The sequence below is a fragment of the Rhinopithecus bieti genome, unplaced genomic scaffold (genome assembly GCF_001698545.2).
Source record: "Rhinopithecus bieti isolate Rb0 unplaced genomic scaffold, ASM169854v2 scaffold_4553, whole genome shotgun sequence".
Lineage (NCBI taxonomy): Eukaryota > Metazoa > Chordata > Mammalia > Primates > Cercopithecidae > Rhinopithecus > Rhinopithecus bieti.
The window spans coordinates 801547-820298 of NW_016804694.1; the positions used below are offsets into that span (position 1 = coordinate 801547).

The window sequence follows — 18752 nt, forward strand, 5'->3', positions numbered from 1 at the left end:
TTTTTTTTTTTTTTTTTTTTAAATATACTCACTTTATTTTATTTTATTTTATTTTTTTTTGAGACGAAGTCTCGCTCTGTCACCCAGGCTGGAGTGCAGTGGCCAGATCTCAGCTCATTGCAAGTTCCGCCTCCCAGGTTCACACCATTCTTCTGCCTCAGCCTCCCGAGTAGCTGGGACTACAGGTGCCCGCCACCTTGCCCGGCTAATTTTTTGTATTTTTTAGTAGAGACGGGGTTTCATCATGTTAGCCAGCATGGTCTCGATCTCCTGACCTCATGATCCGCCCGTCTCGGCCTCCCAAAGTGCTGGGATTACAGGCTTGAGCCACCGCCCCCGGCCATGATTTACTTTATCTTGTGGTGGCTACCCAGTTAAATATATTCCTGAAGAGTGTTAATGTGAGGGAACTAAATTTTTGTAAATTGAGTCATTTTAGAGCAGCAAGAATTTTTTTTTACAGATTTCTATTGTAATATAATTAATCTGATTATTTTAGAGCAGGACAGTATCCATCCCACCCCCACTCCTGCTCTGTCCTATGAACATATGCTTCAAAATTTTTGTCTTCTCAACATCTTGAACTGAGAAGCCAGTATTTAAATCTTAACCTTTATAACACACTGATTTTTACCATTTGCAGATGACAGAATTCCCTGTTATTCTTAATTTAGAAATAACTTACGTGAGTGGACTTGTTTCTAGTTTGTTTTGCTTGCTAAAGAACACAAGTTGTTTGGGTTTAGGATGGGGTTTGGCACACCTTTTCTGAAAGGGCCAGGTCGTTAATATTTTAGGCTTGGGAACCATATGGTAACTGTGCTTGTTGTAATTGGAAACACCTATAGACTGTACATAAATGAATGGACATGGCTGTGTTCTAATAAAACTTTATATATAAAACAGGAAGAGATTGGGGTTTGCTGACTCCAGCCTAGAATTTTCTTCCATTGAAGCTGATTTCATATCTAAAAGAAAGTAAAAGACAAGATGTCAAATTACTGCATAAGTTATTCCTGTAACATAGGCACCTGTGGCTTATAGAGACTGCTGTTTTTAAGTGTTGCTATGTTGCCTTTATATGTATAACCATAAGCAAAAATTTCTTTCATCCTGCTGTACCTTTTCCTCAAATATTTTGACTACCCGTCATGTACCAGATGTTAGGCTGAGGATAAATGGTGAAGAGGCAGAGTGGCCCCTGTCCTCACAGAGCTGTAGACCAGTACAGGGGGTAGACAGTAAGCAAACAAAGTAATTCCAGACTGTGATAAGCACTATGATGTTATCAAGCATGATGCTGAGAAGGAATTGGGGGGGAGGGTGTTATGTATATAGAGTGTTGAGGGGAGGCCTCCCTGAGGAGGTGAAGTTGAAGCTGAGACCTGAGGCCAAGAGGATTTAGTCATGTGAAAAACCTGATGGGTCAGAAGACAGTCATCCTCCCCTTCTCCCTCCGTGGAATGTCAGTCAGTATAAACGTGGATAAACTGTTCACATTTTCAGAGAAAATATTAAAAGCTATTTTATAGTATTTCCCCCCCTCTTTTTAACTTCCGTTTTAGGTAAGACAAAAAGCAATGAGAACAAATGGAAATTTTTGTCTTCTGGTTAACACATGCACATACATTCTGAGTATACATTGAAGTGTTGGCTACCAGGATAAAAGTTTTTTTTTTTTTTTGAGACGGAGTCTCGCTCTGTCGCCCAGGCTGGAGTGCAGTGGCCGGATCTCAGCTCACTGCAAGTTCCGCCTCCCGGGTTTACGCCATTCTCCTGCCTCAGCCTCCAGAGTAGCTAGGACTACAGGCGCCCGCCACCTCGCCCAGCTAGTTTTTTGTATCTTTTAGTAGAGACGGGGTTTCACCGTGTTAGCCAGGATGGTCTCGATCTCCTGACCTTGTGATCCGCCCGTCTCGGCCTCCCAAAGTGCTGGGATTACAGGCTTGAGCCACCGCGCCCGGCCTACCAGGATAAAAGTTTTAGCACTGTGGCCTATTATTTAGAGCCTTTGGGATGTGTGGAATTTGTTAAGCATTGTTCATTTGCATTTTATAAGGTTGAAACTGCCTGTGTTTGCGTTCTCATGGCGCTCCTGAAGGAACATGCGGTGGGAGAGCGCCCTCTGCTGGCGACTCTCCCTCATCGTGCTCTGCCTACTGTAGCCAGTGTGAGAGGCGAGGCTTCCCAGAGGGTGTGCTCCAGTGATCAGGCTTTGGGGTCTCACAGGCCTTCCACTGTCATATCACAAACTCTTTAGGTCACATTTAGGAGAATATTCATAAATAGACTTGTACATCCCTAGCTCCTGTGCTCTGTTGCTTTTTTCCTTATCTGTGGCCCTCTAATTACCAGTGCTCTTTTCCTGGACTGATTACTGACACTTTGATGGCAGATGAAGAGGGCAGTGTAAACTGAGTGAAGCTCTTGTGTTTTCACCTGCTGTCTTTGGCAGCTAAGAACCACCTAACGTTGCCTCACTTTACTGATACATGCTGTTGACAGATGCACGAAATGAATATAAAGTGGATACGTGTGTGGTAGCATTTTGAATCTTTGTACAGGAGGAGCGTGTCCTACGTGAAGTGATCATCCTGCGGGAACCTTGACCTAGAGGGATTCACCGTGTTGGCTAGGTTTGGGGTGTTTCATTTTTGTTCTCGGGGTGTTTTGTTTGTTTGTTTTTGTTTTGTTTGTCATTGTTTGTTTTTCATTTTTATTTCGTCCCAACATTTTCCTTTATGGTCCACCATTAGATATTGATCAGTTGAAGCTCATTTTAAGACTCGTTGGAACCCCAGGGGCTGAGCTTTTGAAGAAAATCTCCTCAGAGTCTGTGAGTTGATGCTTTGTAATTATCTGCCCTGTTGGGAGCCTCTGCCACTTGCCTTCTTCCAATCTGTACTTTGACCTGGGTGTGTTTATAAGCACACATACCCTTTGTGTGCTGATGAGTGAGGTATTAGATAGTGTGAGTGTGTGTGTGCGTGCACGCATGTGTGCCTGCTTGCATGCACAAGTGTGTTTTATTCTCTATCTGGGTACACACTAAGATCATGGGAGCCTCTATTAGGCAATAGTATCCCAGTAAAGCAATGAGATTTGAGATTCTAATTCATTCCAAGAGATTAATGCAAAATGTGTGTCTCTGTCCTCAAGCTCTGACTTTCATCTTTCTCAGAAGTTTCACGTATGCTCTAGAGCTCTTTTCACTGTTTCTGGTGTTTGTTCTCAGCGCATGAGCTTCACCATGTATTTAGTCCAACTTAATCACTAAAAGAATAAAATGTACATTGTCTGCACACTGTTGCCCCTTCCCATAAGTTATTTTTTATTGTTTTAGAATAGATACTCATATATTCTATGTAAAATGTTCGTTCCCAACAGAGGGACCTTTCTACCCAGTCCCTAGACCCCACTCAGAAGAAACAACTCCACTGTTGATACCTCAGATCCACAGGAATGTGGTTATAAATTTTCCTCCTATTGCCTTGTAATTATAAGTTAAATAACCCGAGACAGAGTTTGGAGCTAGTGCTTTCTTGCTTCTAAGCAGGGACTTAGACAGAAGCCATGGGAATGTGACTCTGGCTTACTTTTGCTATGATTTCCTGCTCTTGGTCATTTTCTTGGGCCAGAGGCATGAGAGAAGCCATGAAAGCCCAGTTTTTTTTCCTTTTTCCCTCAATCTGCTGCCAGGCAGTTGAACAAAAGAAAAAATGAGCTATGGAGCCAAGCTCCAGTTATGCCTTCCTGGATTCTCCTCCCAACATTTATGACTGAAGGGGACCTTTGCCTAGTTGAGAAGACTGCTGGGTAGCTTGAGGCAGGCATAAGTAGGTGAGTTGGAACCGTTCATTCACCTTCCTGACAAAATAAAGAATACCATCATCTGGTATGTATCCAGTACATTTCTTGAAAGGATGCCAAAGCCCAGTGTATTTCTGAACCTCCACTCTGAATTTTGTTTCATTTACTTACTTAAGATAAAGAAGCAAAGGCCCAGAAAGGCAGTGACTTTTCCACGTCATGCACTGAGTCACGTGGCAGAGCTGAGTACAGATCCCAGATGCTGGATAACATGATCCAAACTATAATCGCATGTGATTACACACTATTTTGGAAGTCATTGTCAGTGTTACCACAATGTCAACCTAAAGAGGTATTTTTTCCCCCTTTATGGTATATAGAAGCTGGATTAGAGTGAATCAAAGATATCAGACGATGCTTAGAAAGGACAGTACTTTTTTTTTTTTTATGTTTTTTCTTAGAAACACTGTCTTACAGTAAGAGGCCCTAAGGGCAGAGGGAGGGCTGGGAAGGAGCTCAATTAATAAATAGTGCTAATGAGACCATGCAAATTCATTTCCTTCCTGAGAGTGATTCCTAGCAGCCCTTTCTTAGTCTTCTCTTCGATCCCAACCATCTGCCCTATAGATATGTGCTATTAGTCACAAGGAATTCAAACCAAAGTCTAGGTAAAATAGTCAATAGTATTTATCTCTCATTAATCCATCACTTATTTTTAAGAAAGAAACACTAGGTGCACAGCCTAACAGTGGAGGTCCCTCTGTGAAATGAGGCACATTATATATTTCAACAGCTCTACTGAAATTGAGTACCAGAATACAGAACTTAACTCAAATAATATTATATTGAGTGTAAAATAAGAAAGTTTGTTTTGTTTGTTTTTTCCTACATAATTGGGGCAAGTGGATAAAAGTAGTTTAAACATCCTAAGGGGTAGACAAGATTAATTTCATGTTCACGACACGGACCAAGTACCTGGTTATCGTATGGTAACATAATGGAAAAATAAGGCCAGGTGAGTAAAATTGTTCAGAGATTTAAAAAATTTTCAAAATTAAAGAAAAAAGACATTAGTGAAGGAATGCAGAAAATAGAAAGCCAACAGCTGTTTTCATTCTCCTGAAAAGTAGTGAAGTAGCAATGCCAATAATTATGAAGAAATTGAACGCTGAGTAAGAGAATGCAGTAATGGATTGAGAACCTATTAGGATGAGCCATAGGAAAAGGTATAAATGGGTTGTGATAGAGGCCAAGGAAAGAGAATTCATTTGGTTAATGTCCCAGTATTTGTAATAATCAGTGAAAGAACAAGAAAATCATATTAAGAAAGCAAAAGCAGACTGGGCACAGTGGCTCACATTTGTCCTGAAAACACTTTGGGAGACTGAGGCAGGAGGGTCACTTGAGGCCAGGAATTTGAGGCTGCAGGAAGTGGTGATTGTGCACTGCACTCCAGCCTGTGTGACAGAGCAAGACCTTGTCTTTAAAAATAAATAAACTAATTAATTAAATTAGATTAAAAAAAAGCAAAGACCTGACCCATTCATATTTTCCTCCAGAAATAGAATCTTTCTAACCTCTTGACAGAAAGGGGATATAAAACAATAACCTCTTTGACTAAAGGAGACAAAGACAGAAAATGCGCAGGCCAGGTATTGTTCACAGAAAGGAAGGAGAAGTGGAGGATTTTTACATTTTAAGACCCAACTGGTATATTGCTATTGCTGGTTTACTTTGTGGCCCCTTTTTGTTACTTCCCTTGGCATGAAAAGTGTCATTTGTTATGTGATTTGTTAAAGGTAACTCTAAATTCTGTTTCCTAAACTCCTAACAAAATAAAGAATTCCATCATCTGGTGTGGATCTGGTACGTTTCTTAAAAGGACCACAAATCAAAGTGTAATTAATACCTCTTTTGGAATTTACTGGCCTGTCTTTGGGCTTAGGGAGCGTGAAAGGCAATGTGGAGCGCATGGCTCGAGCTCTCTCCCCGTGGCCAGCCTTAAACAGATTACTGCTAAGTCATCTGACCACTAGGGAGTTCAGTTCAGAGGATGGGCTAAAGTAGAAAAATTATTTGGGAAAGCCACAAAGAAGTAAAATTGCTTGGCCATGGTGCTTATTGAAGATGACGCTTCACCTGAATGAAGGAATTAGTAGTTAACAAGAACAGGACTAGAAAAGGGGTTTATTGAATTACACTGAAGATTTTTAAAATCTCACTTCTGCTCTTAGTAGGAACATGATAAAGAGTTCTTACATTTTAGAAGAGGGCGAGTTGTATTAACATTGATGGAACAGTTAAAAGAGAGAAGTTGTAGTACAGCTTACATACATGCCTATACATATAGAAAATCTCATAGTTCTGCCCTTGTCAGATACTTGCAGAGTATTTTGCAGACTTCCCTCCACCTGTTTGTTAAGTGAGGTTAGTCTGTTCGCTTGTTGAAGAGACTTGTGGAGGAAATCATGTGGCATGCTTTAACACTGTCAGCAGCCTGTGACTTCTGTTTTGCCTTTGCCATTAGCCTCTAACCTTCTCCCTGTCTCCTCTTTCTTCATTTACCATTTTGTGTTTGTGGCAAGTATTTTAAATGTACCACTAACTAATGTCTTTGAAATGTGGCGTTGCTTATTAACCCAGATGCCCACGTGTGTCTTAATTCGGAGGGATGGTGCCTTGGAGAACCTGTGCCGCAAAAGTTTAGTCTCTTCCTTGAACGGATATGTTGGATATTTTGTTTTGTTCAAAGTTTGAGTCAAAAATTTTAGAATCATCTATATTTCTCCCACAAACAGGTTTTGGCCATCAGTACTTGAAAACAGTTCTCTGGCTGGCATCCTGGATCAAGGGGCAGTCTGTTTCCAGGGAACCTAAAATATTTAACAGTAAAGATGATGCTAAAATCAAAGAAAAGTAATTTTTCTTATCTGCATGGCCAGTCACTGACTACATGCCTAGTTACTCATGTCATTCACAGAAGCGACTCATGTCATTCACAGAAGCGACTTATGTCATTCACAGAAGTGACTCATGTCATTCACAGAAGCTTTAACATGTAGCCTTGGGTCCTCGGGTAGGGTGAATGGGGGGTAGGTTTTTTTGTTTGTGTAGGGGTGGCTTTTGACCTTTTAAAACTTGAGTTGAAAATTATTTTTTGCACTGTATGTTTAACAATGCCCTTGACTAGGCATCTAAGATATTAACCAGCTTCAGCAGATTATGCGTCTGACGGGAACACCCCCCGCTTATCTCATTAACAGGATGCCAAGCCATGAGGTGAGAACAAAGAGACTGTATAGGGATGTCGCACTGAGAAGCCACGTTCTCATTTTATTGCCACTGTATAACCAACAGTTTTTAACAATCACTAGATGCTTGCATGTGCCTTGAGGCCTGCCTATGTGCTATTGCAAGATGTTGACTTTTGGGATAAAATGTCATCCAGTCTTGTGAGACTGGGGATATAATTAGTAAGCTTGTAAATGGAAAATTGTTATTTTTATATTTGGTTTTGTGAATTTAGTGCTGTGAGGTGGTTTCTTTCTAGGTGCTATGCCTGTAGCTAGGGTGTGCTACTATCGTGACCTTTATCAGAAGGGTAGTTAACTGAAGTCCATTAGCATGCTTTCCAATTCATCCCCTTTTTTAATGACCAAAAGAGAATTCTTTATTTAAAAACAAAACAAAACAAATATCCAGTACTAATACATACTATATTTAAAAGAAAATACACAAATAATATAGAGTAAATACAAACACTTTGGTACAGTTAGGTACCTTCTTTATTCTTAACTACTTAGTCTAACTCTTGTTTTATTATCAGAGGTGATTGGGGCACTTCTGTCTTTCTAAGATACCCTTAATATTTTGGGGAACCGGGTTGGCATCACAGAGGGCCCCTCCCAGCAACTTTGTTTCTACTTCGGCTATATTCAGGTCGTCTGTTGATTTATTTTTATTAAAGGGATGACTGTTCTCTGAATGAGATAATTGTCTCTTACCTGTTTTCCCTTCATCTTTTTATTTACATGTTCAAGTAGAAAGGGATTACAGCCATTTATATATTCAATTCCTAAAACTTTCTTTTCAAATCAGAAAGATTCTCAATTGCTTTTCAGAGCAGACCTTTCCTCCTGACTCCACATGCAATCATTAAGAAGGTGAAGGCTGGGTGTGGTGGCATGTACCTGGCAATTCTCAGCAATTTGGAAGCTGAGATGGTAGGATCAATTGAGCCCAGGAGTTTGAGACCATCCTGGGCAACACAGCAATACTGCAGGTCTACAAAAAAATTTAAAAATTAGGGCATGATAGCACACGCCTGCAGTCTCAGCTCCTTGGGAAGCTGAGGCAGGAGGGTTGCTTGAGTCAGAAGTTCGAGGCTATCGTGAGCTGTGATTGTGCCAGTGACCTCCAGCCTAGGCAACAGAACAGAGACTGTGTCTCTAAAAAAATTTTTTAATAAATAAGGTGAACTTGCCCAAGCAACCAGATTTTTTGTTTGTTTTTGTTTTGTTTTAAGACAGGATCTCACTCTGTCACCCCAGCTGGAGTGCAGTGGCACAATCTTAGCTCACTGGAACCTCCACCTCCTGGGCTCAAGCTTCCTGGGCTCCATCTCCCTGCTCAAGTGATCCTCTTACCTCAGCCTCCCAAGTAGCTGGGACCACAGGCATGCATCACCATGCCTGGCTAATTTTTTGTATTTTTGGAGACAAGTTTTCACCATGTTACCCAGGCTGGTCTCAAAGTCCTGGGCTCAAGTGATCCGCCCTCTTGGCCTCCCAAAGTGCTGGGATTACAGGCGTGAGTCACCATGCCTGGGCAACCAGAACTTTTTATAACCTTGTGTGTGTGTGTGTGTGTAAACGTAAATATACATACATACCTTTACTGTTGGATTGTATTAAAACAGAAATTTTTAAAAGGTGGTTAAGATAGACAGCAGACTTTGCTTTTCTCTGAAGGTGATAGTGGGATAGCAGATAATGTTTCTTGAACTCTCACTTGGAACCAAGTACTGTGTTAAGAAAGTACTAGGTTTGTTATCTCTAATCTTCACTCCAAACCTGTGAGGTAGGACTCTTATATTAAGTTTATATTAACTTTTTTGTTACCAGTGTTACTTTGTTAGCAAGGTTTAATATTGATGTCCTTTGATGTGCTAAGAGCACCTACTGAAGTCAGCACAATCAAAAGACTGCTGGTCCAAGACTTACTTTGGGAATACCAACCCTTCTACCAATTTTAGCTGTTTGAGAAGGCTGTCTCAGAAAGGGCTACTTCTTACATATCTCGGCCTCCGTTTTTAAACTTCTCATCCTGTGATCAGAAAGCTGATGAAAGAGAATTTGATTGATGAGTATTCTCGTTCACTTGAAATGCAACTGTGAGAGACAGCAGGAATAAAGAAGGTGATGATCGTAACTAGGAAGTTAGGATGGCAGTAAGGGAGAAGTTTTATCAAAGACAGTTATAAACATTGGAGTTAGTGGACTTTGTCAGTTAACACTCGTTCCTTAGCAGGACCAAGATTCTTTCTTTGAGAGAAGTAACATTATTGAACAAAGTAATTCTGAAAACCCTTGTTTTTTCAGGCAAGAAACTATATTCAGTCTTTGACTCAGATGCCGAAGATGAACTTTGCGAATGTATTTATTGGTGCCAATCCCCTGGGTAAGTTGACCATATCCTCACCTCATGGATATTGAATTGGTTATGATATAAATTGGAGATTTGAAGAATTTCTCCTTTTGACCAAATAAAGTACCATTAGTTGAATCTTGGAAGGTGATAAATATGGCTTTTATTATCTATTTGTGTTGTCAGATTTTTTTTTTTAATTATATAAGATGCTTATATGTTTAAATGATCACAGACCTTGGGGTTGGGAGAATGGGCAGGTACAGTGGAGAAAGGAGAGAAAGTAACAGGAATGTTGAGAGAAAAGATTGGAGAGGCAGGAAGAAGCAGATACAGAAGAAAGCTGTAGCTTGTTCACAACTGCTGTGGATTCATGGTGTCCCTGAGTGGAGGACAGAAACCACTGAAGTGCAGGTGGGTGTTTAGAGGACCCACCCAGGAACTCCCTGCAGGGTGCTCTGCTCTATTGGTAGCTGCCGTAGCTACAGATCCTGTCATCTTCCACACTCATGAACTTTTCCCCTCCCTTATTCTTTCTCTGCCCCTCAGAGGTGTAACCATCCTCTCCTCTTTGTGGAGCTTATTTGCTACCTAAACTTAAAGAAATGACTTCATATGCCTTCAAGATCCTTGGCAGAGGGAAGTGATGGTGGCAGCTGAAGATATGTGTTGCCTTGGCTAAAAAAGGAATTGCTTTATTATTATTATTGTTGTTATTTTTTTTGGTAGTGTCAGGGTCTCAGTCTGTTACCCAGGCTAGAGTACAGTGGCACAATCATGGCTCACTGCAAGCTTGAACTCCTGGGCTCCAATGATCCTCCTGCCTCAGCCTCCCACATAGCTAGGACTACAGGCATGCATCCCCATGCCTGGCTAATTTTTTAAAGAATTATTTGTAGAGACAGGGTCTCACCATCTACTAATCTTTGTCTCCTGGGCTCATGCAATCTGCCCACCTCAACTTCCAAAAGTGCTGGGATTCAGATGTGAGCCACCATGCCTGGCTGACTATGTTCTTTGAAGGGGAGGACTGATGTGTGATTCAGATGGTCCCTAAAAGCTGCTTTGCCTGAGCCTCATTCCCTGACTCTAGAAGAAGGCAGTGGACAGTGCTGTTTAATGGTAGACACAGAAAGATCAGACCAGGACCTCCCTACAATAGGGAAGGGAGCTATGCTATGATAACGAGTATAATCCGCCTTCTCACTTTTCTTAAGATTGTATTGTGTGGTATGTTTTAAAATCTCACTGCATTTCTTTGCATCTGTGTGGGTCATGTGTCTTCTTAAGGGTCTTGGCAGCTATGCTTCAGGTTTAGTTTTATCTTTTTGAGGGCCGACAGCCATGCTGACCTCTTTAGAAGCTGGGGTGAAGGCTTGGTGATTTTACCATTTTAAGTACTTCATCCATAGTGGTTATGGAGAGGAATTTTAGTGTTGCTGTGATAATTCTTACAATAGCAGAGATGCTCATGCTCTTTGAAGTATTGGGCAGTTGTGGATGAGTTTGTGTCAGCCTTGGAGATGGAGAGTATGTCATATCTCAGCTGGGTTGCTCTCCTGTCCAAGGATGAATCCACAGTCTCATCAGGGATAGGTACGATTCTACTGAGATTGGTTTAGGTTTGCATCTGCCCTGGCATGCTCTAATTGACTTTGTATGATTTATTTGAGCTGTATTATCTAGTTCAAGGGTCTGTGAGAAGCTCTCTTTGAGCCTTAAGTACTACAGGATGTTAGGAAAAGATGTTGTGTTCTTTCTTTTTTTTTTTTTTTTTTTGAGACAGAGTCTAGCTCTGTTGCCCAGGCTGCAGTGCAGTGGCACGATCTTGGCTCATTACAAGCTCCGCCTCCTGGGTTCAAGTGATTCTTCTGCCCCAGCCTCCCGAGTAGCTGCGACAGCAAGTGTGTGCCACCACGCCTGGCTAATTTTTTCTATCTTTAGTAGAGACTAGGTTTCACCGTGTTAGTCAGGATGGTCTCAATCTCCTGACCTTGTGATCTGCCCGCCTCGGCCTCCCAAAGTGCTGGGATTAGAGGCTTGAGCCACCGCGCCCGGCCCGTTGTGTTCTTTCTTGTCTGTCATTCTGTTCTGAATTTGTCCAGAACAGCCCTAAGCCCTAAGTTTTAGACAGGGCAGGCAGTACTCACTGACACCCTCTTAATGGACTCAGAAAGATTTGTTAATTCATTTTTTAGTGGGAGAGGGGAGATATTTGTGTTCCAGCAGCTTATTTATGTCACATAGCTCCTGATAGGTCTTCCCATTCTTTGAAATCATGACGTTGAAACCGCCAAAAGAACTAGATACTACTTTGCTAATGAGTTGAAAGGAGGCTTTGGTCCATCTGGTGCTCAGCACTGTACTTCTCAGCATTTAAACGTGCCTTACAGCCCATTGCCAAACAGTGATGTCATATAGAGGTTCCCCTTGCCGGGCAGATGGAGTACAGTGTTACTGTCACAAGCTCATGCCCAGCATATTAACTGAGCAGGAACATGCCAGCAATATAAATATTAACAGCTCTGTTTCGTCAGCCACTGACTTTGTTTCACTGCTATTCCCAAAACATGAATTAAAACTTAAATTACCCCTTGATGTTAGTGTGTATATTTATCTGTCAAGATTTTTTTTTTTTTTAAGAGATAGCATCTCACTCTGTCTCCCAGGTTGGAGTATAGTGGCACAGTCATGGTTCACTAAAACCTCGAGCTCTTGCATTTAAGTGATCTTTCCTCTTCCCTATCCCAAGTAGCTGAGACTACAGGCGCATAACACCATGCCCAGCTAATAATATCTTTGAGGAATCTTTTTCTTACCCTTGACCTTATTGATTATAAGAACATGGTAGTTTTTACCCTAGGGGTAATAGAGACTTGTCATATAATCTGTGTTCAATTGTAAAATCAACAGCTGATAAGGTTTCTTTTTCTAAGAAGAGAAGACCATCAGAAGAATATATGTATATATAATCCAGGCATTCACCTAGTACTGTACTTTAAAGTGTAAACTAATGAACTTGAATTGACACATGAATATTCACTTTGTTTCTGTATCCCCCTGAAGCCCATATTTCTCCAGTGGATTACTCTGGAATTCAAGCTGTAGGACAGGGGTGTTTTACAGCCTCTAGTATACACAGCAGTCGATCTCCATAGGAAGCTGTCCTCTTCACTATTCACCCCCACCCACTCCACATTTAAGAAGTAATTTGCAAAGTCTCAAAAGCCTATTTCACCACAGTGGTAACTGGTTATATGGCAGTATTTATCCTCCCAAGTGCTGCCATGCTGAAAGACAAAAATACTCATTTGAAATATAGAGTTAGACAAATCACCATTTTGTAACCCCTTATGAAAGAAATAATTGCTTTTGGAAAGGAAACCCAGTGAATGCAAAAAGCCATAAGTGAAAGGAACAGATATTTATTTGGTACCGAAATATCCCACAGATTACTTGCTTTCGTCAAAGGGAAAACATCTTAACCCAGTGATCAATTTTAGCTCATTAGCAGTGGGACAGATGGCCTTAATGCACTATCACGTGCATGGCATCACCTGTATTTTTGCTGAAAATGTTTAACCTGATTCTTACCATAATTTTTGACCTAACTTCTGGTTTTTGGGAAGTACAGGGGATAGTGGAAAGCAGGGTGTAGACACATGACAGCAAAAGAAGCAAAATCAGACACATCCCGAGAAACGGTCATTCTCAGGACAACCAGAGGGTCTCTTCAGATCAAAATCGGGAAAGAACAGGGCTTAGAAATAAGGAGATTATTCTAGACTAAGGGAGACTAAAGAAATCCAGTCAGTTGCAGTGCATGGCCCCTAATTGAATCCTGGTTTGAACAAACTAGTTCTAAAAGATAACGTTGGAATAATTGGAGAAATTTTAACATGAACTGGATTTTAGATGATATTTAGAAATTATTTGTCAGAGATGATAACAGTATTATGATTATATAGCAAGGTGTCTTTGTGTTGAAATATTTGGGGAGGGTAAAGTATCATGTCTATAATTTTATTTTAAAACAGTTCAGAAAAACATATAAATCCATACAAAATGTTCATTGTTGAATCTGTATGCTGGGCATATGAGTGTTCACTTTATCCTTGTTTTACTTTTCTGTTTCTGTATATTTGAACTTTTCATAGTGAAATTTTTTAAAATAAAATTCCCTTTGATTTTAATACCATGTCTCACCCCATCACCATGTAAAACCCCAGTTTATTCACTGTTTGAAGATCTGTTTGATGAATATTTATTTGTCTTATGTTAGTAAATAAACAGCGAAGGGGGACAAAAAACAACAACAACAACAAACACACAAAATACAGTCCTGCCCACCTATTCTAGATTACTGTAGCGGTAGACTTTTGTTTTTATACAGTTTGACTACACTGGTAGCAGTTTGACATTGACATTCCACAAAAGCCTGTTCAAACACAATCCTAGTCATTTAAAAAAATTCTTCTTTAGTAACATGTTCTTTAAAAATACAAAATACAGGAGGAGGGTGAGGGTTGAGAAATAACCTGTTGGGTACAATGTTCACTATTTGGTTATTGGGCACACTGGAAGCCCAGTCCCCATCAGTGAGACCCATGTGACAAATGTGCATGTGTACCCCGAATCAAAATAAAATAAAAAATTTTAAACATACAAAATACAGATACACATGCGTAAAGGAGAAAAGGGCCAATATATCCTAGAGTAGGTATTTTTGGAGGAGAATTCTTTGTTTGGATATGAAGGGTCAAAACTGTTTGCTTAATAAGGCATACTTTTTTGTAACATGTTAAAAACTATTTTCCTTCCTGTCTATGGTACTGCTAGCTGTCGACTTGCTGGAGAAGATGCTTGTATTGGACTCAGATAAGAGAATTACAGCAGCCCAAGCCCTTGCACATGCCTACTTTGCTCAGTACCACGATCCTGATGATGAACCAGTGGCCGATCCTTATGATCAGTCCTTTGAAAGCAGGGACCTCCTTATAGATGAGTGGAAAAGTAAGTCCTAAGGGTAGGATTAACATCTTGTACCACTAACCAAAAGCGGTGGGAAAAATAAAAACTGAATGGTCATAACCAACTTGCTAAAGCTTGTAGTTGAGGTCTGTAATGCAGAATGAATATGTTCTCTGGTGGAAAGTGTTGTAGACAGTGATACTCTCTGGACCTTAGAGATACTTACGTCTGGTCTGATTTTATGCACAGCCCCTCACATACAGGAGCTTTGCATGGAGATTTGAGGTTTTGAGAGTCATTGCATTTGCAACATCTCTCTGAGCTAAGTAAAGAATAGGATATTTTTACAGTTTTACAATTAGTAGAACTGGGGCAAAGAGAATCTGTGTCTTATCAGTTAACTTAGAACTAGTTAGGGACATAGCCAGGAATGGAACCCGTGTATCCTGTGTCCAGTCCCATATTCTTTCCATAAAACACAAGTTCAGAACTCCAGTGAAATCCAAAGAGCCAAGACCATCTGTTGCCGTAGCTTGTGAGAGTGCTCTTTCATTCTTGAGCACTTCCATAGAGAGCTTAAGAGGCACTCAGCAATGAAAAACATGAAGAAAAAAAAGGTTCTTTTCTATGTCCCTTGAACTTCTGTGTGATAACGTGCTCCATTAGGATATTACATACAAGCTGTGAGGTAGCCCATCATACCACTACCTGGACAGGGAGGACGGATCTTGAGTGAAGTCAGAGTGCTCGCCAGCAAAGAGAACAGCCTAAACTCTCACGTCTTACTTTTCCTTCCCGATGTCTAGGCCTGACCTATGATGAAGTCGTCAGCTTTGTGCCACCGCCCCTCGACCAAGAAGAGATGGAGTCCTGAGCACCTGGTTTCTGTTCTGTCGATCCCACTTCACTGTGAGGGGAAGGCCTTTTCATGGGAACTCTCCAAATATCATTCAAGTGCCTCTTGTTGCAGAGATTTCCTCCATGGTGGAAGGGGGTGTGTGTGCGTGTTAGTGTGTGTGCATGTGTGTGTCTGTCTTTGTGGGAAGGTAAGACAATATGAACAAACTATGATCACAGTGACTTTACATGAGGTTGTGGATGCTCCGGGGCAGCCTCCACCTTGCTCTTCTTTCTGAGAGTCGGCTCAGGCAGGCAAGCTTCTGTCTTTTTAGGAATATGTTCAATGCAAAGTAAAAAAATATGAATTGTCCCCAATCCTGGTCATACTTTTGCCACTTTGGCTTCTCCTGTGACCCCCACCTTGACGGTAGGGCATAGACTTGACAACATCCCACAGTGGCACAAGAGAAGGCCCACACCTTCTGGTTGCTTCAGACCCGACGCTGTCCCTTAGTGATGCGTACAGCCAAAAAGGACCAGCCGGCTTCTGTGCACTAGCCTGTGATTAACTTGCTTCGTATGGTTCTCAGATCTTGACAGGTGTATTTGAAACTGTAAATATGTTTGTGCCTTAAAAGGAGAGAAGAAAGTATAGATAGTTAAAAGACTGCAGCTGCTGAAGTTCTGAGCCGGGCAAGTCGAGAGGGTTGTTGGACGGCTGCTTGTGGGCCCGGAGTAACCAGGTAGCCTTCAGAGGCGGTCATGTGTGCATGTGAGTGCATGCGTATATGTGCGTCTCTCTCTCTCCCTCACCCCCAGGTGTTGCCATTTCTCTGCTTACCCTTCACCTTTGGTGCAGAGGTTTCTTGAATATCTGCCCCAGTAGTCAGAAGCAGGTTCTTGATGTCATGTACTTCCTGTGTACTCTATTTCTAGCAGAGTGAGGATGTGTTTGCATGTCTTGCTATTTGAGCATGCACAGCTGCTTGTCCTGCTCTCTTCAGGAGGCCCTGGTGTCAGGCAGGTTTGCCAGTGAAGACTTCTTGGGTAGTTTAGATCCCATGTCACCTCAGCTGATATTATGGCAAGTGACATCATCCTCTCTTCAGCCCCTAGTGCTATTCTGTGTTGAACACAATTGATACTTCAGGTGCTTTTGATGTGAAAATCATGAAAAGAGGAACAGATGGATGTATAGCATTTTCATTCATGCCATCTGTTTTCAACCAACTATTTTTGAGGAGTTATCATGGGAAAAGATCAGGGCTTTTCCCAGGAATATCCCAAACTTCAGAAACAAGTTATTCTCTTCACTCCCAATAACTAATGCTAAGAAATGCTGAAAATCAAAGTAAAAAAGTAAAGCCCATAAGGCCAGAAAACTGCTGTCTTTCTCTAAATATGATTACTTTAAAATAAAACAGTAACAAGGTGTCTTTTCCACTCCTCTATGGAAAAGGGTCTTCTTGGCAGCTTATCATTGACTTCTTGGTTTGGGGAGAAATAAATTTTGTTTCAGAATTTTGTATATTGCAGGAATCCTTTGAGAATGTGATTCCTTTTGATGGGGAGAAAGGGCAAATTATTTTAATATTTTGTATTTTCAACTTTATAAAGATAAAATATCCTCAGGGGTGGAGAAGAGTTGTTTTCATAATTTGCTGAATTTCAGGCATTTTGTTCTACATGAGGACTCATATATTTAAGCCTTTTGTGTAATAAGAAAGTATAAAGTCACTTCCAGTGTTGGCTGTGTGACAGAATCTTGTATTTGGGCCAAGGTGTTTCCATTTCTCAATCAGCGCAGCGATAAACATGCTCCAGAGGGACTGGGTGGACCCCCGAGTCAACTGGAGCAAGAAGGAAGGAGACAGACTGATGTTGATTCCCTCTCAGCCGGGACTCTCCCCCTTTCAAGGAGAGTGAACGTAAAGGCCTCATCTCCTTTATTGCAGTTCAAATCCTCACCATCCACAGCAAGATGAATTTTATCAGCCATGTTTTGGTTGTAAATGCTAGTGTGATTTCCTACAGAAATACTGCTCTGAATATTTTGTAATAAAGGTCTTTGCACATGTGACCACATACGTGTTAGGAGGCTGCATGCTCCGGAAGCCTGGACTCTTAAGCTGGAGCTCTCGAAAGAGCTCTTCGGTTTCTGAGCATAATGCTCCCATCTCCTGATTTCTCTGAACAGAAAACAAAAGAGAGAATGAGGGAAATTGCTATTTTATTTGTATCCATGAACTTGGCTGTAATCAGTTATGCCATATAGGATGTCAGACAATACCACTGGTTAAAATAAAGCCTATTTTTCAAATTCAGTGAGTTTCTCAAGTTTATTATATTTTCCTCTTGTTTTTATTTAATGCACAATATGGCATTATATCAATATCCTTTAAACTGTGACCTGGCATACTTGTCTGACAGATCTTAATATTACTCCTAACATTTGGAAAATGTTGATAAAGCTCCTTAGTTGGACATTTTTTGGTGAAGAGTATCCGGGTCTTTGCTGTGGATGGGTAAAGCAAGGAGCAAATGACGAGGTATTAAGCACTGGGGCCTGTCTTATCTACACTTGAGGGTAAGAGTGGCCAAAATGACAGGGCTCAGCAGACTGTGGCCTGAAGGCCAAATCTGGCCCACCACCCGTTTGGTGTAGTCTGCTAAGAATGGCTTTTACATTTTTAAATGGTTGGGAAAGAAAACAAAAGAAGTAGTAGTTTTTTAGCAGGTAAAAGTAATGTAAAACTTAAATTCCAGTATCCATAAATAAAGTTTTATGAGAATAGAACCATGTTCATCTGTTTATGTATTGTCTGTGGCTGCTTTTGTGCTACAGTGACAGAGGCAAATAGTTGCAGCAGAAACTATAGGACCTCCAAAATGTCAACCATTTACCATCTGCCCCTTTAGAGAAGGCTGCTGACCCTTGGCCCAGGGCTACAGTTTTCTCATCTATACAGTGAAGCTCAAGTTTTCTTCATCTTTGACATTCGAGACTGTAAGCCATATATTTTTATTATAAAACTGCCAGAGAGAAGGTTGGGTTTGTATATATATATGTACATTGTTTGTAAGCTTTTAGGCAAATGTATTTTATGACTGTTTTTCTTAGCTGGCTATGGTCCTTGAAAATACTCTTCAGAATGACTGAATTGCATCACGGGATGAAAGAGCCACTGGGTCTCAGAGCTGATTTCTCAGGGACTTTGCTGATGTGCTTCCTTTCTTGGTGTCCTTGGAATGACACCCAGCAGGTGTCCCAGGGTGGACAGTGGGGCTCAGCCTGTGAGAATATTGAGAGCTGGGTTTTTGTCTGGGCCCTGGCTGGCAGCGGGGAATGAAGGCAGTGATAGAAGGCAGACCAAGCATAGTCTCCTTTCCATCCCCAGTGACTTTGTAAGGAGGTGAGAGAAAAGGGCCCCGGTTATTACATGGGGTCCTTTAGCTCCTGTAAGAATCAGACAGTTGTAGGGAGT

General features: G+C 41.1%; 1 protein-coding gene and 1 pseudogene across 5 annotated transcripts in view; one reads left to right on the forward strand and one right to left on the reverse strand.

Annotated features, from left to right (window-relative positions):
* The window catches only part of LOC108528293 (ADP-sugar pyrophosphatase pseudogene), a 4504-nt pseudogene extending 1911 nt beyond the window's left edge, over window positions 1-2593 (reverse strand).
* The window catches only part of MAPK14 (mitogen-activated protein kinase 14), an 84783-nt gene extending 67194 nt beyond the window's left edge, over window positions 1-17589 (forward strand). For 3 of the 5 annotated variants that reach the window (XM_017870083.1, XM_017870085.1, XM_017870086.1), the window contains 4 exons: window positions 2757-2836; window positions 9411-9489; window positions 14296-14469; window positions 15234-17589. In XM_017870083.1, coding sequence (XP_017725572.1) covers window positions 2757-2836; window positions 9411-9489; window positions 14296-14469; window positions 15234-15301 — 401 coding nt within the window. In that variant the 3' untranslated portion in view covers window positions 15302-17589. Of the gene's footprint in view, window positions 1-2756; window positions 2837-7009; window positions 7090-9410; window positions 9490-14295; window positions 14470-15233 lie in introns of those variants that run through there. The other 2 variants (XM_017870084.1, XM_017870087.1) reach the window with 2 other exon arrangements.
* The last annotated feature ends 1163 nt before the right edge of the window (window positions 17590-18752 follow it).